At 42.3% G+C, this 24,312-nt stretch overlaps 1 protein-coding gene across 9 annotated transcripts in view; it reads left to right on the top strand.

Moving 5' to 3' along the window:
• erc1b (ELKS/RAB6-interacting/CAST family member 1b) overlaps window positions 1–20,766 on the top strand; it is a 151,941-nt gene extending 131,175 nt beyond the window's left edge. For 7 of the 9 annotated variants that reach the window (XM_056748569.1, XM_056748568.1, XM_056748567.1 and 4 more), the window contains 2 exons: window positions 704–889; window positions 14,760–20,766. In XM_056748569.1, the coding sequence (XP_056604547.1) occupies window positions 704–889; window positions 14,760–14,897 (324 nt within the window). In that variant the 3' untranslated portion in view covers window positions 14,898–20,766. Of the gene's footprint in view, window positions 1–703; window positions 890–14,759 lie in introns of those variants that run through there. The other 2 variants (XM_056748571.1, XM_056748570.1) reach the window with 1 other exon arrangement.
• The last annotated feature ends 3,546 nt before the right edge of the window (window positions 20,767–24,312 follow it).

Genomic DNA, 24,312 nt, shown 5'->3' with positions numbered 1-24,312 from the left:
GTAGAATAGGTTGTTTAGCACCTTCAAGCCTTCTGGTTACCAGAAGTCACATAAAAGCACTTATTCCCGTCCTAACTTGCCCAACAAACACATTTCTATGTATCATTTCTCTGATTTAAGATCAGTTGTGTTAGATGAATAACGCAGTGGACCAAATGTCTTTTGTTGAAGCCAACAGCTGTCTTTACAGCGTGACACGCATGCAGCTTAAAGCACGTAGGAAGTAAATGTATTATTTTGAAGGAAAAGCTGTTCAAACTCCGGCTGTGTGTTGAGATGTTTTGTGTATAGAGATGTTTTCTAAAGATCGGGCATCTGTCGGCGGCTTTCCAGGTATCCCAAATCGTTTGTCCGTGTTCCCGGACTGGAATTGTATCGAAGCTCAAAGACAGATTTGTGTTGTGTCACTGTTGTGTGCGAATCCTGTGTTTCAGCTGTTCTATCATTCTTAATCATTTCACTGAACATTGCTCTTCTTTCTTCTGGAAATCTTCTTTTTAAAAACAATCAGATGCGACGGTGCAATTTTATCTTTGTCTTTTTGCTTAACGTGTTATTTGAGGCATTATAGCATGCGCCTGCATACCCTTTTTGTGTCTTGCTGGCTCACGTCCAGATATCTAAATTGTGAATGGCTGTGAAAAGTGAGATTAAAATGGCTCTTTATCTCTAACCCATTTCCTCATTCCTCTGTTCTGGACAGATTATCCCCCCGCTCATAGACCTCAATCAGAACCGCAGTAAACTGAAACTGTACATCGGCCACCTCACAGCGCTTTGTCACGAGAGAGACCCCCACATCCTGCAGGACCTGGCCCCGCCCTCTGCATACCACCACACCCCACAAGACACCTGGGAGGAGGAGCTTCAGAAGATGCGCCCAGAACAGGTGAGAGACTGGCGCCAATATGGCCGTTACTTCTTTTCTATTATTCCTGTTGTAAACTGATTTTTTTCATATTTTTTCTAAGGAATTAATTTTGTGTTTTTCATGTTTCGTTTTTATTTAAGTTTGATTTGTGTTTTTAGCAGGGCTGTCAATCGATTATTTGAAATTTATCGCATCCAGAATAAAAAGTTTGTGTTATCATAATATATGTGCATATTCATTTTGTGTTTTTATACAAATACACTTACATGTACATATTCAAGAAAAATATAAAAATTAATAAATGTTCGTATATAATTTCAATGATTGGTAAATATAAATAAATACATTTAAACATTTTCTAAATACATATACATGTATGTGTACGTTTTTTATTTTTATTACTACAAAATTAATATGCAAAGTACTCACACAAACATTTATTCTCGCTGCGATTAATCACGATTAATCATTGGACAGCCCTAGTTTTTAGTATTATTTTTAATTTCGGTTTTGTATTATTTGTTTTTATATTCATTATATTTTTGTTTTATTTTGGGGTCATGCAAATCCATAAAAATAGTTTTATTTAATTTTTTTATTTAGTTTTTAATTTTTTTTTATTTCATCTTTTTGCATGACCAATCAATTCATCCAATGTCCCTCCGTTGGCACCATTGTTTACACGTTGCATTCCTGTTATGATGGAATCGTGCCATCACTATGAAAACTCTTACATTTTTAAACACCTTACCTTATTAATTTAACTCTTATTTCACAGTTCCCCTAGCACATAAATTGCATAAGAAGGTTTGATTGCGCTTCTTTCGGTGTGTGTGCGAGGTTCTGTAAGGTTGTTCGGGTACTTGGAATTGTCACCCATTGATTATTGGAGCCATCTGGCCTGGCCCACAAGGGTCCAAGCTGACGCGAACGCTCGCTGTCTATAAATCTCCTATTGGCTTTGAGGGATGGTCTCGCTCTGCATAAATGCCATTAGTTGTCTTTATAGAGAGGAATGTCTTCCTACAGAAAATAAATAGTCCAATATATTGTGTTTTATTAGAGTCATTTACTGTTACTTTAACAAAAGAAACCAAGAAAGCTACCCAGAGGCTCACTTAAAAATCTGCGGAGAGCCAAGAGCAGAGAAGGGGGGTGAGAAAGACATTGGAAAGGAGGAGGCATGGAGGAGAAACGGGAATGGCGCGATAAAGAAAAGGAGCGTCTGCGTTTGAGAAGGCAGTGGCTGGATTTAGTCTCACCATGATGAATGATCCGCTCTCTGTACTAAATGCACGCATAGATCCATTTTCTCCATTTCGCTTTGAAGCCATTTCCATACCTAACCTAACAGTAAATTGTCTGCAAACGGACACTGGGTTTAGGCCCCGAGCCGGCACGTCCCAGTTCTGCATCCACTCCTGATGCTTTTGGTAACATCAGAAAAATAAATTGTCTGGAAGTCTACGGATACATTATGCTCACTTTAAATCGGCCCCGTTTCTCTAGGGGAGAGTCGAGTGATCTGCTGTGCGGGTGCCAAGGCCCATACAATGCTCATGTGTTTTACTGTATAGGGAACTGTCTGCTTGGCAGGTTTTTGGCTCGACTTGACATTATTGAAATGCGTTTTTTATGTGGGCTGCCTGATGACAAGCCCTTGGCTAGTGAACAAATAATGTTTAAGATTTTTCGTTTGCTTTGCAGCAAGTAAACTTTGTTCCAAAAACCGAGGGCTTTTTCCCCATGCTTGTTTAATGTGAAGTCGGGAGACGTCTGTACATTTATTTTTCTTCGAGAGAGGTAGCTTTCATCAGCGAGTGTGCAAATGTGATGAGGTTCGGCGGCCTTTTCAATCTTTGGGTAGCCACTGGTCAGCCAAGGCTTCTGTGCATAAACACAGTCAGCATCGGGTCTGTTTCGTAGCTCTTGAATAGATTGGACTAGAGCTGCTAGACCCGTTATTTAAAATGATCAACAAAAAATTACTAATTACTTTCTTAAAATTCACATTAATCCATTTAAACATACTACATTTTTTGATCATTTCTTAAGCGTCAATCTGTAACTTTTGCCTCTCTATCACCAACTGTGTTTGAAACGTAAAATTGCAGGTTGCGTTACTTATTTGTATGTTAGATAGTCAAACAGTCGTTTTCCACAAAACCGTACCCATGGGTCAAAATAATATTTTGGACTTTTGAATACAGATTTTTTGTGTACTTGATCAAAACTGAAAAGTAACAGATTGCACCTTTAACAAATAAACTTGTGCAACTCAATAGCTTATTTAGTACTAGTGATTTTCTTTCAAACTAGAAGGCTAAAGATTTAACAGTAAAGCTACCATGTGTTTGTATTTGAACATTGTAACAATTTTTGGACACTTCTTCAAAGAAACCATGTTCTGCAGGGTTGGTTACCAGAACAACGATAAGATTTGGGCGAACATGCTGTTGTTCCTCCAAGCTGTTATTCCTCCCGGACCCTCTGGAAGGTCAACGATCCAGTGTTTATCTTGTCCAATCTCTGAATGACAGTGTTTAGAAAAGCGCCCCTTCTCATGATGGGCCGATTGAAACTTCTGGACCTCTGTGCCAGGTTTCTGACTCGGTTAGCTGAAGGCAAATTGGGTTCTGGGATGAACGTGTCCCCTGCAATGACATCACAGTCATCCCCTACAGTTTTCACCAGAGTGAGCAGTTGTTGCAAGGCTCTAGACAACTTTGGCACTTTTGTTTAGACAGTTGGACACGTTAGTGGAGAGATAATGAATATTTCAGGTTGCACCGGTAGGTCTTCCCCTTTCAAACATCAGAATTTTCCTCCAAATCCAATAGCTGGAAGATATTTTGCATCACATATCCATATGGTATGCACATGTACGGAGTCCTGCTCATTCTTTAGTTACATGTCCTGCATGTAAGACACAATCCGCTTGAAGACACTTTTGTTTTTTCTCTGATGGCGGAATCACTTGCAGATGGCGAATTGGAAGAGTTGCCGGCATTCACAAGCCGTTTGATTGATGTCTTCTTTGACCTCTCATCTTCGTTTTGTGTCGGGTGTGTAGCGCATTACATTAGCATTCTCTCTGCGCCGAATTTTACCCCTTTAGATCCCTTTGGCTCTGTGATGCCAGAACGGGCATGTTTGGCCATGACAGGCTGAAATTGACGAGAAAAGTCTGGGCTCGTTATTGGCTTATTTAGCATGTTCTGCTCGGTCCATTATTGTTAGTAACGTCCACATGAATTTACTTGTGGCGTCTTTTGATGGTGCATGTGCGTCCTCGTAGACCCTTAAGCGGTTTGATTCGGGAAAGGGTTTTTGCTAATCATCATTCTTGTAAACCGAGTTATTAGTCGCTAATTGAATGGGCTTTTGGGCGCAGTCGCCATCGTGCCCATAGAGGATTGAGGTTGATGTCCTCTATGCCCAGTCCTTAGCTAATGACAAGCCTCACGCTTTCAAAACGTCCTACAGTAATTTACAAGGCACCGCACACTGTTTGAGCTCATGCCCTTCTTTTGATGCCCAACATTGATCTCCTAATTAACAGTTTTTATGTGATTCTTTTTTCATGGCCTGGCACTCTCAGCTGGCACTGAGCTTGTGTACCGCAGTGCTTTAGATTTTACCCTAATTTCCTTGTCTCTTATGTGGTTAGAATACATAAAAAACGTTGTATTTTTTTGTTCTCGCTCGCTTCACTTTTCTCTTAATTGCTTTTGTTTTCTGCTCTTTTTTTTCCCTTGACCTATGATGTCGTCCTAAAGCTCATATGTTTGTTTGCAGGATTTCCGCATACCCGTATGTTCACAAAGACTCGCTGACTAACACAAACAGGATAATCAACGATTGCACAACCCCAGCCCGCAAAAACATCACTGGTGTAGAGACTCATCAAGACAATGCAAATACACAAGAGAGTTGTAATAAACACACTTGTGAAATCACACTCGTATATTACTCAAACAGCACCAGACCTCGCTGCCAGCCCGTCTTCTGTTGTGGCCTGTGCCTCTTTTATTACTCGTCTTGCCTGTTTTCTCTCTGTTTATGGTGTGATGTTGTTTTATTTGGTTAGAGCTGTTCGCAGGATGTTACTGTATCTCCGGAATGCAAAAAGGTGATTAAGCCGGCCCTGAACGAACCATTTAGTCATATACAACCCACAGAGCCATCAAAGGCAATAAAGCCACTTTATTTGAAAAGAATTGGTGTTTTCGGGAACAGCTGTAAATAATCTAGATAGCGCCTTAGTGTAGTTTAGCTGAAGTGATATATGAGGAAATCACTGTTCACAGTTGTACACGTCCCCATACATCTTGGATCACAAAGGATTTTGGTTACACTTTACAATAAGCTTGTATTGGTTAAAGGTCCAGTGAATGAAATTTTGCAGCATCTAGCGACGAGGTTGCGAATTTCAACCAACGCCTCACTCCACTACTCCTCCCTCCCTTTCGAAGCACTACGGTGTCTGACACCGGACTAAGATGTTGTCTCATTTTTGTTTCTTTGCAGAAGGAGAAAACCTATTTATGAAACGCAATTTGTCCATTTAGGGCTACTGTTAAAACAGAATGGCGAATTCCATATAAGGGGACCCGCTGTGTATATAGATAGAAATAACTCATTCTAAGGAAATCAAATTATGTCAGGTCTTGATACACCTCTGAACACATAGTTATATATATTATATTGCAGTTCTTCCTATGTATCATCCAGAAAATTACACATTGGACCTTTAAAGTACACAATAGATCTCCCAATACAATAATGTACCTAAAAAAAGGTACAACGTTTTTGTGCTGTATACCAGTTAAGGGACAAAAGTGAACCACCCCAGCTTCAGAAAAGGTCAAAAAAATTCTGACTGTGTAGCATCTATCACTGTTCCACCTTAAGAGGATGCAATTCTTCTGAAAAGTGCCATGGCTTTATTATAGTACCATAGTATTTTAAAATATATAATAGTACTGAATGATACCATATGCATATACCACAGTATTTACATAATAAGCGCTGAATAATGTCCAGAAAAAGGTACGCGTCCGGAAAACTTTGGCAATGCAATAGTCCTATATTGTGAATTATTCCTGAAGAGGATGTAGTCATCGGTGACATTTTGGGCAGCTGTGGGACTCTCTGCTCCTGCATCGCAGCTGCGTCTGTGATGAGCAGTAATTGTTTGATGAAAGTTGCTGTCAGTTACATTCTGCCGCCAGTTTCACCTCCTGTCTCATAACGCTGGAGTTTGCTGTTTACTTTAAAGAGTGCTGATCTTAGATCAGTATGCAAAGTGAAGAAACCTGCAGGAGAGAAGGCCAGCGCTCGACTGCCCTTGGCCAAAGTCATCTGGCTGTGATCTGGCAGCACAAAGCCAGCTGTATAAATAGGGGGAGAGTCTTGCATTTTACGGGTCACCCTGAATAAAACATGAACTAGAGAAGATTGATTATTAATGACCTCAGGGCTGGCACAGAAATAATCCGTTAGGTCTTTGGTTTTCCCTCCTTTGCTCTGGGCGCACCTTTTGCTGGCTTTTCCCCTCCGATTGGCACTGCGACTGTCTGTGTTCAGATGCGTTCCCCGTTGAACCAAACATCTGCAAAATACATGTTTTCGTAGTCGACTGGTTTCATGAGCATTTCGCGGTCCAAACTGCTGAAGCGCAGGACATTCATTTAAATGTATTTTAAAATATACAAAATTATTGGAGTGTGCTAATCACCTCATCAGACCTGGATTCAGTTTCGCGTGTGGGCTCTTTTGCTTGAGAGCAACAGGAACTGGTCCCGGATCAGCTCCCTGATGTTCCGTGCTGGCGACTGTATTGCGTCTGTACCCGCTGGGGCCGGCTGCGAGCTGACAGGGCCATGAATCCCGGCCCGCGTAAGTGCAGTGTAATTTAAACGGGCAGGAAATGGGGGTAAACATAGTGGAACATGCCTGCAACCCGCACGGCTACGATTAATAAAAGCACATGGAGTGTGTTTGTGCCATAAGTAGGCCTTTAAATTACCAGCTTGTCTCTCTCCCTCTTTTTCGTGTACTGGCTGACATCATCGTTCTTGTTATGCCAGTATCAGTAATAGCGGTAGTCATCGAAGAGTCACGGAGGTGTGACGGTCTGATGTAGGAGAGACATTAAAAGTGGTCTGTGAACAAGCACTACCTTAAGTAAACACATCACAGAGACTGGAAATGAGACATGGAGGCGTCATAGTCTGGCCATGTGTTGATTTTTGATAGCAAGGCCATGTTCGCACCGGTAGAAATGTAGAAATTTTTGGTCTGTAATCTGAAGCGATGTGAATTCTAAAACTGTAGTTGTTCTTGTCTAGATTTCTCCCACCAAAGGCTGTTTTGGTATACCTTGTTTCAACCAGTGCTAATCCTGAGGCGGTGCTGAAAAGCGCGCTAAACCAACAACACTTTTCAGCCGACCCCTAAACATCCCGAGCGAGTGAAAGAACAGCCCCGTCTTCAAAGCCATGCGAAATGAGCCCTTTGTGCAGCACGTCTCCGTTCCAGGGTTCGGCTTTCCTTTCTTCCCAACCAGCAAAAATGTGTGAAAGCGCGGCCTGGACGCAGGCTTATGTCCCGGTACATTCGCCTCATGAAGCACTTCAGGAGGAAGATGAATATATGAACTAAAAACCTCAAATGATGAAACCATGAGCGAGATTGAGTCGTCTCAGATGGAAGCCGCCAAGGCAAACATCCAAATACTTGAGCAGGTTTATTGTGATTTTCGCGCTCTGATGAATCAGAGTTTTTGAGTTTCTTTGCTGGTTTGGGTTACATCCGCCATAAACCAGACCAGATGAAATTCTACTTTTATATATATTTGCATTTTAGCGCTGCCAATTTAACATGTTCATTTGATGACATTTCGATAAAGAAAACATGATAAAGAAATTCAAGCCATTAAATTTGAATGACTTTTGACCAAAATGTTCCCAACAATATTCTTCATTCTTACAACAGATCGTAATGAGATCTTGCGATTTCGTGCCGCTTTTAAATTAAACACAAATTTGTTTTAAAAACGTGATCCTTACGACACAAGACCCAGCACAACTCATCTGGCAAAACAAGGCAACGTCTTTGAATCCTTTTAAACGCTTTGAATTTGTGCAGATCGTCGGCAAAGATTAAATTATGCAGTTTAATTGGATCTAAATGAATTCAATGAAACATTTTAATTGACGGACCTGAAATGTATGTATGCTTGTTTGTTTTCGTCCTTTGAAAGGCACGAACGACGAGGCTGTTGAATATTTGTGGTTTGTCGCTTTATCGGCCCGCATCATGAATCATCCCACAAAGTAGAGGAGCTGTCAATCTGTGCCGCTGCTCCTCCGACGGCTTTATTTGCGACAAACTCTGCACCATTGGCAGTCCTGGCATCTGTTTCACATTGAACTTTGGCTGGGAAAAAGATACTCCGATGGATCTGACTCCTACTTCCTCTTTTTCGTTCAGTCTATGCCAGTAGGAAGCTATATTATGAGGATAACAGCTCATTCAGGGCCTGTCAGATTAATAAAGCCTATTAAGAATTGAGAAGGGTTTTATGAAACTCTATGTTTGAAACAGGGTTGATTTTCCACAAATATTTAATAGTCCGTTGGGCTCTTTTAACGTCCAAGTGCTTCCATGCTGACCGTCGGGAAGTTTTGTTTAGGGTGGGGCCGGGCCTATTAAGATCCGTTGCCATCCAGCAATTGGCGTGTTGACGGCGCTGTTTATCGTCTCTTACATCATACAACTTTCACATCGCTTAGTGTGTGTGTGTGTGTGTGTGAGCGAACAGTGATTCGCAACAGTCTAGCCATGATCATTAGTAGCGACCAGGAGTTTGTTCTGTAAAGGAATGTGGTTGTAATTTATCCCTGCGCAAAAGCCCCGCGGCTGAGTCATTGGATGGAAAAAAACGACAACAAAAAATATCTAAGCATGACAAAATCAAAACATGCCCTTTCATCATCTTGTGGTGGGTGTTAACGCTGAAGTTATTTCGATCTGGCTTTTTGATCGTGATTGCGTCCCCAGCTTCACCGGTTTGACCACATACGTCGTAATAGTGCCCCCCGCCCGCTAATATACTTTATCCTCACTCAGACTCGGGTGTCCTCGTCCCCCCGAAACTCAATTAGACTTGACTGATGGGGTACACAGATCCGGCCACAGCTGAGGTGGAGGGCGGTTCCAATCAGATGCAGTCACTTTATATAAATAGCCACACCTCCTCCGCCTCCAAGCAGGCCCTGATTGGCTCAGTTTGCATCGTATGGCTGGCGGCTTCACGTCAGAGTGCTTGGTTCAAGATGGGAGATGGAAGACAACACGGTGTACTAAACTGCTAGGATTGTTTTTTGTCTTTTAAGTACAGTGAGAGGATAAGAGAGGGAAAGACAAACAGAACGGCCGGCGAGAGATCCCACTTTAAGTGCCTCTTAGTAAAGCCGCAGAGGGTTTTGCTCTAACAAGGAGGAAGCGGGGAAACTGCTCGTCATGAGCTGAACACCATCCAAAGAGACCATTTTTACAGATATGTGCGTGTGTGTGTTTGTGAGAGTTAAGGATGAGAGAGGAGTTAAGAGTTAAAGAACAAAGAGAACAGTCAAGAGTTTAGCTTTAAAGATAAACCAGATTCTAAAGATATGAGCGTGTAGCGTAGCGGCCCAACTGTGGCGGTCTAGTCTGGGAAGAATGGCCTTCAAGGATGTGAACAGAGGTTCGAGTGACCTCATCTCACTTTATTTGGGTGGTGTGAAGGGTTTTGGGGGAAATGCACTTAAATTGTGCCGCTGAAGGGGATTGGTGTTCCCCTTCTCCCCGTTAATGATGAGGACCTTTGAACACGGTCCGTTGATAAAGAGAACACGATTTCCTGCTAAAGAGATCTTTGTTTTTTCTCAAAATACTGTAACAGTGTCACGTTTTGGAAGAAAGGCCGATGCCTTTATGCAGATTTATTGAACAAGCTCATGATTGCTTTTGCAGAAGCGGTCAATTCCCCGCAGCCCAGATCTCTCTTTACTTTCTCACCTTCTCTCGCTCTTTGATGAAAAGTTGGTCTAGTGTTTGCCAAGGCCCGGGCCACCCCTGGCTGCCATTTTTACGCCTTTGACTGAGCAACCCTGGCACCGAGGCCAATGCAGCTTTTTAATACCCAAAGTCCCCAGCTCCCATAATTCAGCACAAAGGTACGTTAAGGTTTCGGATGAGGCTGGTGGGTGGGAGCCACGTCACGGAGGTGAGCGTGTGTCATCCAGGCCCATGTGGAGAGCGGATTTGCTCGAAGGGTTTGTTGGGAGGTTTGAGTCCTCCTGTTTGATCTCCATGTGCCACTCCAGGCGCAAATGTGCAACACAGCATTTATTGATGAAACACATCCTGTCTGAGTCATCTGCGTTGAGCCCCCTCACAGCCGCCACATGGGACGGGAAGATGAGCGCAAGAGTGATTTACAGACAGAGGGGCCAAAATGCACACTTCCATCAAATACTTGGCGAGAAAATGGCTGTCAATGGTTTAAATATTGATTTATTATTAATATTCCATGTGCTTGTGAATTGATTTAAGATGCTTTCCTTTTAGGACCTTTTAACATGGAAAATTGCCTTTTGTCTAGTTCTAGCAGATTCACAGTCATGTTTATTAAAGGCATAGTTTAACCAAAAATGTATATTCTGTCATAATTTGTCATTCAAAACCTGAAAATGTTTTTTTTCCAGTGCAGCACAAAAGAAGATATCTTGAGGAATGTCTTAGTTGTTTTGTGTTCCTGCAATCGAAGTCAATGGGGTCAAGTATAGGTTTCCAACATTCTTCAAAATATCTTATTTTGTGTTCCACGTAAGAAAATGTCTTGTAATGACATGAAAGATTTAACATTTTTTGGTAACTATCCCTTTAATGTCTTCATTCTGTAAACAAATAGATAAATTCAGACACTAATAAGTCATATGTTGGACCGTGCCAGAACAGTTCAGACGCCTCCAAAACGTTTGTGTGCTTGTGTATGTGACGCTCATTGTGTCACGGTAATGGTTGACCGCTGTGTTTGTTCTGTCTTCATCAGTGTAGCCGTTTGTTTAGAGAGCGACTGACCGTAAACACGCAATAACAATTGATAACAATCTACAATGATAACAAAGCTTAATGTACCTCTCTCCCATTTCTTTCTCTCATCTTCATCTCTATGGGCTTTAAATCTTATCTTTACAACTCTGTTTTTTTGTGGATTTTTGCTAAACACACAGTCGTAAAAGCGGGACGTGACAGCCATGGCCTTGGCGAGCATTTGTCATGTAGTTGAGTTGCATCTTTACCCTTTGTGTGTTCTTGTATGTGTTTGTGCACTCGGTCATTTTTGCGCAGGGATGGTTTTGTAGAAATCCTAAAAGCACATTTTCTTTAATATTCATGTGGTTTACATTCAGTTTGTTGCAGAACCTCAGCGTCCCGCTCACACTGTTACAGTTACACGAACACCCCTGCTTACATTACAACGGACCGAAATTGCATCACTCCTGTTATAATTACAAAAGCTGTCCACACTGCAAGCGTAAACAAGTAATGATTCTGATTTATTACTTTTATTATTCATATAACTCTTAAAGTCACATTTGATACTGATTCCCAGAACCCAGAGATGGGAATGTCCTCTGCTTGCTCACACACTCCATGCAGCTTATTCTTCCCTTTCCTTCATTTCGCTGTTGTCTGATTGTAATGGTGTTTCCAGCAGCGGCGTCCTCACGCAGCATCATACATCAGCTCATTTACCCTCCTCTCATGACTCAACACACTCCTCCTCTCTCATTCTTCTCCATCATGTCTCTGCTCCTCTCTTGACTCAAGCTTCATAGGTGTGTCGTCACAGATGACAACATCAGAAATGAGAAGTTAAATCGGGTTAAAATGGGTTTAAAGCTGAGACCAAGCTGTAGAGAGGAGAGCGGAACACGGTGGTCTATCACTGCTTATAGAGAGAAATGAATACAGGTTAAAAATGTTAGAAGTAGTGATGGATCTATTACTTTCAATTATCAAAAATCACTTATTATCTTTTAACTCTTTTGTTTTCATTTCATTTTTTTAACCAAATTTGTTACATGCTCTTGTCATTTTTATTTTGTTTTTTACGTTGCCATATAAGATTAATTTATTTTAATTCATACTTTACATTTAGTCATTTAGCAGACGCTTTTATCCATTTTTTTTTTGTTGCAATTTTGTTAAATGCTTTTGTCATTTTATTATTAACTTTTTCTATGTTGCCAAATACGATTCAATTATTTTTATTCATACTATACATTTAGTCATTTAGCAAATGCTTTAATTCAAATTAGTTTTAGTGTTTCTTTTTTTATTAGTTTTTTTTAATATTCTTAGTTTTTTCATTAAATTTTGATAAATGCTTTTGTTATTTTATTCATTTTAGAGTTTTGTTTATTATTTTTGTATTTTATTTTCTTAAACTTGAAAATTTAAAAGTTAAAGTTCTTCCAATATTTTTTGGGCCAGTATTTTATTTTAATAAATAAAACCATTGAATTCTTATTATTTTATTTTTCAAATTTTAAACCAATAATTTTCTGTTTTGTATTTTTATCTCATTACATGACTCTCTTGAATACTGGATTGTGATTGGTCAGAATCTAGGGATTCTGTGGTCATTGCCTTAAACTAATTGTACATAATTTCAAGCAGTCGCTCTCGTACACAATAGTTTCATGCACTCTGCACTCTTTTTCAACTTAATTTGATATATTTTGTCAGTTTATTTATCTCTCAAATAGCTGTTTAATACACAGAATAATGTACAGTCACTTTGTTATTATTATAAAATAAACACTTTTGGGATGAATACAGGCCGTTGTGGCCCTTTTCACCCTGCCCGTGTTTATTTTGTGATGTCTGAAAATGATCCCTTTGTCTGATATTCTCCATTCCTTCTGACATAAGTCAATGTGTCAGGATTGTTAATGCCCTGAGGTTATTCCTCTTATGCCCTTTTTAAATCCCGGCTAGGTTTTATATCCATGATTGGACCCGCCCCTTTGACTCGCTCCAGGCTCGGAGGCCCCGAGATGGAAAGACTTTCCCGGGCATATCCGTCACCCCTCATTTTTAACCCCCCTCTGAGCCGGTGAGAGCCCAGCGCAGCGCTAAGACAAGCTGTGTGGTTCATGAAGGGGGCGGGGCTTCTGTTCCCAGGGCCGTTCGGGTGTGTTTTCCCTACAGTTGTGCAAACACCCGCCTGACGGATCGCTCCCCCTGCCCCCGGGTGACCCGGCGCGGCATGTTTTGTTTCATTAATTATGAAATAGTTGCAGGATCCAAGCTTACACAAAAACACACATGAAAGGGAAACATATTTTATGATGTATGAATATTACTTCCAGTTATTGTTACAGATGTCTTTATCATTAACCTTGTTAAAGCTGGCGTTCGTATGCAGGGAGAGCCAAAGAAAATACTTTTGTGGGATTTTGTGAAATATTCCACTTTCTGCGGGCTTTGGATCACGGGCTCTTGCTCAAATCTGAAAAGCAATTTGAAACGGCGCTAGCGTGTGAGGGCCACACAGAGGCCAGGAGTGGGGACCCAGAGACCCAATCTTGGTGTGTGTATTTTTGCTACATTTGAACGGGGTTGTAGCGCTAACGCCAGTCTGCTGTTGTTTGAAATTTCGCCTTTGAATTTTGCAAACCGGATTGACCTCTGAAAGCATTTCCAGCTTCCCTCCGGGTTGTTTTTAATTCAACTCATTTTGTTCATTTCCTTTTATCGAGCTTTCTCTTCAAGAATGTGCGAATAATTATTCCTCTTGATGAGAGTGCAGACATGGCTTTTTAAAGCACCCAAAAGAAAATAATCCAGCGTCATACTCACATTGACATCAGTGTTTTCGTTCATTTGGACGCACCTGCTCCCGTCGTGGCATATTTTCTGGTGTGCTTGGCACCGCCAGCGTCCCGGAATCCCCCTTTCATTTCTCCACATCCCGCAGCCAAACCTAGACGGAAATCGTCGGGGAAACGGATTTCGGCATTAAAGATAGCCACACCTGTGATTATCATTAGGCAGAGGTGCTGTAAAATATTAAATCCCTTAGTTGAAGTTTCTTTTAATGAGCGGAAAATTTAAGCTTTCGGGCAAATTCCAAGTGTCGAATTTTATATAAGGGTTTATAAAGAAGTGCTCTGTGGAGGCGATTTGTTTCAGCGCTGTTGTGAAAGCGGAGAGAGGGGTCAACGTTCTTCCTCACGTGTCCGGTGTCTGCATCATTACACCCTTTTCTCATCGCTCAGTCTTTCTTCGGCTCGCTCGTGCGTGCGCTGGGTTTGTGGTGTTTGGTAGACAGTAATTCAGATCGCGTGAGGTCATTACAATCATTTAAATGAAAACAAGGCTGTGAGGGATTGAGCTGTAGTATGTTCAATGAGTTGTACCGTTGTGTACCTTGGCGCCGAGCGTTCAAGCTGCAAACTTTGAGAATACAGCGTGGCTTTCCAAAAGCATAAGGCATCCATCCTGACTGAAGTCCGCTGGCTGTACGTCGAGGATGTTTATGACTGCCAAGCAATGGAGTAGTTCAGTGATTGTTCAATTGTGGTACTAACCTGCTTTGAATGAAAGCGTCTGTCCAATAAATGTTTTGTTTTTAACCAATATATGGAGTAAATCTTATGTTAAAAACGTGGGAATAAAATACTCAGGGGACATGTTTGAATAAAATGTAAATGCTCACTTTTTAGGGCACTTGACATTCCGTCCTCTATTCTGAAACGATGGTTGTCCCAGGTTATTATTGTAAAATGTCATCCAAAATAACCCACTTTATCTGTCTCGTTCACAGTTGGAGTCTGAGCTGGAGCAGTGCGAGCGAGAGAGCGCAGAACTGCAGGAATACGCCAACTCCGTCCTGCAGCAGATTGCCGACCACTGTCCCGACATCCTGGAACAGGTGGTGAACGCTCTGGAGGAGTCGTGCTGACCGCACCTCACCGCCCGCCCGCCGCATCTTCTGACGGTTTCTCATTTCACAACCCACGGATGCCAGCACAAAAACACAAACGTTCTCGCCCGCACCCACACACGCAACTCAAAGATCAGAACAGACACACATACGAGGAAGACTGACGCTCGTGGAAGTGAAGTGCACGCTCCAATTGGCCTCTGAGAGTGGGAGGGGTGGGCTTTTATGTTGCCATCCCCTAGCGTCCCTTCCTCTCCGCACCTTCAGAATCCTGTTTACACTTCACTCCATGGCTTACATAAACACAAAGCACCCTGGGAAGAAGAAACCTGAAGACGGAGGAGATCCAAGAGACAAGCTCAGTCTTATAAGCCATCTCTGTGTTTTCGCATCGTCGTGGCCTGTTCTCCGTCCTACAGGAGGTGGAGTTTGCTCCATGAGGGCCAGGAACCACGACCCTTATCTTGATGTACGCTGTTGCCACAGCTTTTAAAAGCTGCAGAATTTTGAAACAGTTTTGAAGCAATTCACATTTTTTCCTCTCTCTCTCTCAATCTCCCGCTCTCTTTTTTTGTCTAGATGTTTTGTTACTGTAGTTAAATTGTGGGTCATTCGCGCAGGGCAAATATCCCGCACTCTCCAACCATCTGGTTTCACTCAAAGCGCTGGTTAATGCTCCGGTTGTGCCAGCAAACAGTCCTCCCGGAGTTAAACATACTTTTACTATCGTAGTCAGTAGCGGGTTTAGATTACTGCAACCCCCAACCATCTGGGATTTTACTATCCGCTTGGTTACTGCCCGATTTCCTCCCTAGTCTGCTTCATAAAAGTTATGAAATGGACAATGTGGGTAATGTTATCCCGTGTGCACCTGTCACCAGCTACGAGTACTTCGCAGAAACCACAGCCTGGTTTGTGTCTTTTAAATGTGAGGGAGAAAATGATTTGCCTTGCAACTTGCAGGTTTATTGCTGCTAACATTTGTCTTTGCATGCAGCAGGTTTGGTTCTGTCTTTTTATTTTTCTGAGGAGGAGAGGCTGCTTCTAAAAAGGGTGTTATTACCGACCCAGATGTTGTGCAAAAGTGCCTGATCATCAGAGCGTCAAAGCGCTCACGTAACGCTCATTCCGTGCTCCAAAAACTTTCAAAGCAGAACGTTTAAAGTTTTTTATGGAAAGGTAAAGTGAGCAGCGGTGATTTAGATAGTCTCACTCTCTCTCTCGTGTTGAGATCAGATTAAAGTTTTGTGCGGTTGCTTTGTGACGGTCCTATCAGAGATCTCGGCAGCTTTGATCTCCTGCATCTCTAATGTACCACCATGTTCCTCTTTCATGCTGGCTTCGTATCATCATCCTCAAACGTTCGCACCTGCGTTCGCACCATCATGTGTATCCGCTTTCACTTTATGGTTATATGGGTCTATATCCGCAGGCCTGAGGTGTCAGATTCAGGACGGGCAGCGGGAGCGATAAGACTCGACTGATAAACACTGTTGCTTCATTGCACACGTTGGCTATTGCTTTAAAGTCCAGAGTCGAGTTGTTCTCCCGCTGCCCCTGAGGATGACACTGGGCGTTACGTGGCCTATGATCCGCTCATCCCTCCCTTGTTCATGCTTGTGTAGTTTATGGCTCTGACCTGCTGGGCCGTGTTAGTCATACTCATCTTTACATGATAAGAGCCGCGGACAAGACAAACGGTTTTAAAATGGGTGAGAGATCAAGGCCAATGCAACCCTCTCTCTCACCACTTCCCATACCCAGACCAAACGTACTAGTTTTTCCCGTTCACACTAGTTTTGCCCATGTACAGTACATTACTTACTTTCATACACACTAGCTATGCTCTTAAACACTAGCTGTTCATATGCGTACTAACTATTTCCAAAAACTTTTGCCCATTCACAACATTTTATTCCATACACACTAGCCATATCCATAAACACTATGTTTTTCTGTGCACACTAGCTGTTCCAATGCATGCTAATTATGAACAAACAACAAAATGTTCCTGTTCAAACTAGTTTTGCCTATTTACACATTTTTATTCACACTGGCTATGCCCATACACACTAGATGTGCACATGCATACTTTTTTTTATGTCCAAACACACTTGGTTTTCCCTTTCACACTAGTTTTGCCCATGTACAGTACGTAACTTACTTTTGTACGCACTAGCTGTGCATATGTATACTAATTATTTCCAAATACTAGTCTTGCCCTTTCACAATACTTAATTCATACACACCAGCTATACCCATACCCTGTAGATTTGTCTTTACACACTAGCTATATCCATTCGTACTAATTATGTCTAAACACACTAGTTTTCCCCTTTCACGCAAGATTTGCCCCTGTACACTACTTTCATACACACTAGCTATGCTCCTGCATAATAATTATGTCCAAACACACTAGTTCACTGTAGTTAGCGAATAGGCAGAGTTGTGTCTGTGCACACTAGATATGAGGTAAAGTTGCCTGATGATGTTAGACTAGACCTTTTCTTTACTCACATTTTGTTGTCCATATGGACCGTGAGTCATTCTCTTAGTCACAGCGTGCGTCTTAGAAGAGTTCCTAAGAACGGGATGGTGCCCTACACTTAGTACACAACTTGACCTTGAAGGTCTCCTTTTACCATCTCAGAATGTGTATGATGCTACTGGGTGAATCACGTCGAGCTTGACATTTTATTCCAAACTCAAAGATGAAACTTGTCCAGGCAAACAAAGATTCACCCAGATGTAGAATTCTGTATACGGCGCAGTGTGTGGCCATCACGTTCCCATGCTTACATCGCCAATGCCAAGAAAACGCCCGTTCGCGTGCCATCATCACCCTTGGCACTGTAAATCTTATCACAGTTATATTCATTGCATCTCCATAAAGGTTTTATGGCTTTTTGCTCCTGATCGCTGCTGCTGGACTTCCTTATGAGGACATAAATGTGACGTGCAGCTCTGGAAACCAAACAGCTGATTGATGATGCCCATCCTGCTTTTCATCTCTCGCGCCCTCCGTCCGTCCACTATCTCCTTCACACACAAACACAGTTTTGGCCGTCACCCGTGGGTCTGTGAAATATGGGTCTCAGTTATCTACTCCGCGGCCGAATCTCTCAGCTTAGACTAAACACAGAGCCGTTGAGCTCGCACGCACGTGCGCTCGCCCGCCATCGCTGACCCTCTCACGATTTATGTTATTCAGTACGGGAGCCGGGCTTTTAAAGCCCCTCTCCGTGCCTCCGTTCGGCTTAGAGCACTCCAGGGAATTCGCAAAGAAAACAAAACGCAGGAACGCTGTGATAACCAGGAGCAGATCAGAGAGAGAGAGCCGCTGCTTTGGAGAGGCGTTTATTGTGTGTTATTGAGCCTCTCTCCGGAGCTCTGGTATTTCTGTGATTGCTGGTTATAGGTTGACTAAATCACACACAAGAGTACGGAAATTCCCTGCAGGCTTCAGATCGCTGTGGATGTTTGCAGGGACCCCTGGCGCGATTCTTCCTCCTGTTTTTGGAGGAATTAAAAGAGATCTACACCATTTGCTCGAAAGCCTTCACTTTCTGTGAAGCTTGTGTATATGATACATTGCAATGGTTTTGTAAATGATTAGAATTATAGGTATGAGATGGTCACCCTATATAATCCTAAACAGGCCTTTTAAAAAGTCTTACAAAGAGTGTTGTTTATATTTCGTTGTGAACCTTTCACACGACTATTTTCCTTATTTTCCACAAAGAAGCTCATAGGATGTGGTCAAGTGTGAATGAGACTTGAGATGTTGCTTCACGTACTAGTATGAACATTTATCATCCTCATAAAATTCACCGACGCATGTCTGCGGAGAGAGAGAGAGAGAGAGAGCAGGAGCGGGGCGACCAGGCTGTGCGTTTATTTTCGCGTTTCTCTGATGGATTTGTCTTTCTCAGTCTTGCGTTTTGTTGTCTAGATTTGAAATTCATTCTTGTTTCTTTAACCGCCGACATTTATCACAGCGTCCACCTAAACACTTCAAGGGAGACGAAAACGAATTACGTCATGTTGTCTGTCCCATAATTCTAAGCATTAATCAGCGGTGCCGCCATCGCAGTCTCTTGAGTTTTGTCGTAGGATTGCGCACACGCTGGAGTGTGTATATAAGAGACCACAAGTTTTAAAGGGCAACAATCTTTTTTTTACTTGTTATTAAAGACAAAGGTCTTTACACACGTGTGTCAGCACTGCCGGACACATCTACACACTAGATGTATAGAAGTCCATGGTTGGACCTGAACGTTTTGCACAAGTGTCCGGGAGGGAAACATCCGTCTGAATAAAATGGCTGTCGGAACTAGTTAAGCATTTGTCTTGAAAGTCGAAAAAAGACAAAATAAGTGTCAAATCAAAGCTGTTAACAAAGACTTGTTACCATGTTGTTGATGTACTGTTGCTATGTTCTCTGCATCTTTTTATTTTGATTCTGACTCCTCACAATTGTTATTATCGATTTCTTTTTTTCATGGTTCGTTTTTGTTTTGCAGCCTTTGTGTGCATGATGCAGTGTTAAAAACGGTGTTTAATATCACAAAAACATGTGTGAATATTTCTGTGATCTGTAGAAACTTCTGTGACTGTGCTTTGGGTTGCCGCGACCTTTTTCTAAGGACTGCGACCCCGACATCACCCTCTGTGTTATTTGAGGTTAGAACCATCCGCACATTTTCCGCAGATAACATTGGCGTTGCGTCGACCGGATCGGTCAGATGAACAGTATCACTCGACACGAGCCCTCGTTGGTTTTCCATGGTAATTTATCACCCGTTTAAACACACTCACATTTTTTATGGCCTCTTAAGTAGATCCTCTATTAAAGTGTTTACTTATTAACTCATCTCGATTGTCATTATTTACCCAAACAGTCCGTCAACACGTTTGCATTTTTCATGCGTTACTTCCCCTCACTTAGTTTGATGGACTGAGACTGTTTAAAGCATGAAACCACATAAAACATCCGCTGAAGGATTTGGCAAGTTTATGTCTGACTTTCCGTTCTCCATCTGAGAGAATTCGGTGCCAAACGAAGCTAGCCTGCGCTAGAAAGTGCCACAAATAATAACCTGCCTGTCGTTCATCAGCAACCAAAGCCAGGTCACGAGACCTCATACTGTTTATATCATGTTTGCTTTATATTTAAACCTTTAAACCTTAATTGACACAATAAGAGGTCAAACCGAAACCAGGCCTACCATGCTAGTCTTAAGCCAGATGGAAGATTTAGATCAGGCACCAGAAACGGACGCCTCTGTGAAGTCTATAACACACTTTAAGTGTCGGAGTTAAATGGAGCAGCATTTTTCACATGGACCTAATCTTCATTTGAACTTGGATGTGTGCGTGTTGTAATCTAGTCGATTTCCAGACTCATACAGTCCAGTTCTGTGTGCCTGTAGTGTATATCTGGGTCATTCTTGACATGACGATAAAACGTCTGGCCTGAGTTGCTGTTCAGAATGGTATCTTTTTTTTCTGGATTTGTTCCTAAGAGAGTGTCAGACCTCAGTATCACCCCATCCACATCTTCGTCTTTTGGCTCCTGCAGCTATGCCTTCTGTCACAGTCTTTTCTAAAGATGCTTTTTCTACACACTACCCAGAAACACTGTCAAGCAGGATTCTCGCCCTTTCCCCTTCCATTTAACGATGAGAAATAAACAGAAAAATGTCAGAATTAACCCAAAGCTGGTCAGTGTTCGTTTCTTTTTGTATTGTCACATTCACAAAAATAATGCCTTATGTTCGTCTGTGTGGAAATGATTCAAAGATTTCTGTAAAAAGAAGGAAAAGAATGATTGTGTTCGGCTTTTGACTTTGTATATATATATATAAACTTTACGTTATCAGACTTATTATTCTGTGTGTCATTTCTTAATGATGTCCTGTTATTTATGTAAGGGTTAACCCATGGCTAGCCGTGCATTAAAAAGCCAAGCGTCGAGTGTTGCCTCCACTAAGTGCTTTAAAATTCTTTAAAAAACAAAGCAAGATGTGGATTATTCTTGTTATACTATGTTTATTCGCCAAGTTAAAGCTGTTATTATTGTTATTTATCAGACATTGATCAAACTGACTGGAACCCCCTGTGCACTAAACGGATTTAATACACACCTTCCAGCCAATGAAAATCGAGTATTCAAACAGACCATGGTATAATAAAGCAATAAGCCGCGCGCAGCAGTGGATTACAGTGCATTTTATAACAGCTGAGAGCGTTCGCAGCGTGCCCAAAACCCTGTAGCTGTTATAAAATGCACTGTAACCCACTGATTTTATTCTATATTAATTACTCAACAGTTATTGATTCTTTGTGAAGGTCTACAGGAACTTAACTTTGGACCACATAGCGTTTGTTTAAGTTGTTGCCGCTCAAACGTCTTAACCTGTTCCAAAACCTAGTGAGCTGCCCACCTAGAAAGTATTTAAAGGCCGTTTATGTACACTTAGAATGTGCCTGTGTCAAAAGGTAAGCAACAAAACATGCTAAGAAAAAGTAGTAGTCTTTCCATCTAAGTCAGCATTATTGTATTTTTTGTGTAGAAGACAGCAAAAAAGTAGATTCTAAATGAAGGCGGCTGCCATAGAAAGCTGATGACTAGTTGTTTGTCAGTTGTGTCGCTAGGTTTTGGAACAACCTCGACCATTCATAACGCTGGCTAACATCCGTTTCATTGTCTCAGTGGCGTCCCATTGTTCCTCACTGCCTCCTGTGCTCTTCTGCCTGTCTCTCCTCACCTCTTTCAGCAGTCCTGTAAAGACAGAAGAAAACCTGTCTGATATCGATCAGACCCACAAGAAGAGGACTACAGATGGCCTGCCGAGATGTTTCCTCCTCTTGCTTTTATGTCCTCACCCCCCAGGACCGGATTTATTGCAAATTACGCTTCACCGCTTAGGCCACCCAGCAGAGTTCCTGTTGGAGTTTATACTCCTCACTTTACGATATACAACTTGCTTGCAGTATACAGTATTTCATGTAGCGACTTGGTTGAGAACTAGACCAAAGATCCCGTTTTCGGGGAAAATCACCGGTGATGTGTTCCACGCCAAGCCCGTGTTTGCTAAACACAGGCAACGAGAAGAATATGACCACTATTTAAGCCGCCAGTTAAATGTGCAAATTTCCAGGGAATTTCCCCGCGGGACGGTCTTACACCTTATTGGAGCGGAGACTCGTCCAGAAATCACAAAATGTACAGAGATATACAGCTAGTTGGAGTGACAAATCCGTTTCGGAAGCGTCACTTCGTTTCTGGAAAGCGATGATTGGCAACCTTCTCTATCCCATAATGCTCTATATCCAAGCAGGAGTGGCCTGCGGAGGTCTCTCTCTGTTTAAAGTGCATGTATATATAGAAATTCTTCTGCATGTGTGTTTTTCAGAGAGGCACCGAGGATAAGAGGTCCGTGTGTGGGTGTGGAAACGATGTGGTTTCAGCCGTAGTGCCCAAAAGCACACTGATTGCAAAAAGCAAGAAGAGAGATCGAAATACAGAACAGCAAGCGCCTAAAATAAACGTCATGTCCATAGGATGGAGAGGCACGGAAAAAACGCCTTTTTCACAACGCTGACTACATGAAGGTCATAAGAAAACACGTCTCCGTCACTTACGTGAATGCTCCACATTGTCCGTGTCCTGCGGCCGGACGCGCTGAACGGTTTGTTCGTATTTCTTAGAAATGGCATTATCATAAGCAAAGTTTGCTTTGACAAACATAGATCTTACTACGTGACCGTGCATAGAGAAACGTTTGTATGAGGTAGACTTTTAGGCCGCTAAGTGGTTGCGTATACATCTTAAAGGAGTAGTTCACCTTCAAAACGAAAATAAATTCTGTCATTTACACACCCTCATTTCAAACCTGTATGACTTTCTTCCTTGAAAGAACATGAAAGAAGATATTTTGAAGAAAGTCCGAAATTTTCGCACCCTTAAAAATAAATAAGACCTCACGTTGTGTCAATCACATTTACACACTGCCTCCTGTCATAAAAAAGTTCAGACTTAGGCTTGGGCTCGTTTTTCGCATCTGTAGCGAGCATTTTTATAGGCGTTTTGAAAATTCAGAGACACCGTACAAACGAGCGCCAAATACGAGAAAAACGCATACGAATATTTCGAACCGTATGTGCAAAGTCCCTAATAGTGATTCTTGGCCTGGCAAACACCGCTAATGATAGCTTGTACGAAACAGCCGAGAGTCAGAAAGTTCTTTTCTGCTGACGCTGATTTGTCTTGGAGAGCATATCGACAAATTACAGGCAGACTCACACTGGGATTTACCTTTAGTGTAAATCACTGGGTCTAGAAGCGACCTCGCTGAAATTAACAGTCTTGTAGAGCGTTAAACAACTAATTACAAGGCCATTATTACGCTCGCGCACGCACATCCAACGCGTAAGAAAGAAACAGACATGCGAGGGCCTTTACAAGCTCCGACAGGTTCCTGGAGGACGACGTTACCTGGAGCTTCAAACAGCAGTTGATAAAACGGCAGGAGAATATCACACAAAGGAATGTCTGAAAGTCCCAATCAAACACGAAGAGCAGCAGACGCCGCTCCTGCGAAACCTTATCGATGCAGATTCTCGAAAAGCACTAAAATGGCCGTTTTTCGATGAGTAAGACAAGCTCGCGCTCATTTCTCAAACTGGTAATGAATGGAGCAGTTCTGAGAAGAGTTTTGGACGCGAGTCAGAGCCCGAGGACCAGAGCTGGGTTTCATTATGTGCGGGTCGCGGGATGTTCGTCTGAAAAAACACAACGTTGCGTTTCTCGTCTGTATTGACGTGCTCACGTTATGCTTGGATCCGCCGTGGCAGATGTGAGGGAGGCAAGCCTCTCATTCCCACGACGACCCCAAAAGTCCACGCGTAATGCTACTTCAGTAGGTCTCTTATAAAGCCTTCACCTCCGTTTAGACGTTTAGAAACTATACATTCTTCTTTGAAATTGGGGTGGGAAAAAGCTTGGCGAATTGAGATGTTATCGATACTTTTGTCATAATCTTTCACACTGTCTGCCAGCAGAGAGCTCCAGATGTCAGAGGTGGGCACGCAGCGGTAGATCAGGCCCATGTGTGAGACGAGCCCTTCAGAATGTGTGTTCTGGAGAAATGGAGTCGGGTCTGACCCGCTGGCCTCTCTACGCTCGTTAAAGCAGAATCTTCACATGTTGAAACCCGATATCGCTCCACCGCGTGTTTGTCTTCCATTGTCATCCACCGTTCGTTCAGACGCTCCATATGTGAACGTGACTGCGCCCCCTCAAAGCTCTGATCCGAAAGAGTCGTTCGGCGTTCGCTGAACTTCTGCAATCTGTGCGCAGTTAAAAACTGAGAGAACTGAGGCAAATTACTGCAGCAGATCACGAGTTGTGTCATTCAAAACCATGTTG

The sequence above is a fragment of the Triplophysa dalaica genome, chromosome 5, assembly GCF_015846415.1.
Source record: "Triplophysa dalaica isolate WHDGS20190420 chromosome 5, ASM1584641v1, whole genome shotgun sequence".
NCBI classification, from domain to species: domain Eukaryota; kingdom Metazoa; phylum Chordata; class Actinopteri; order Cypriniformes; family Nemacheilidae; genus Triplophysa; species Triplophysa dalaica.
The sequence above is the reverse complement of the archived record's forward strand: the minus strand, read 5'-3'. Positions and strand labels throughout refer to the sequence as shown.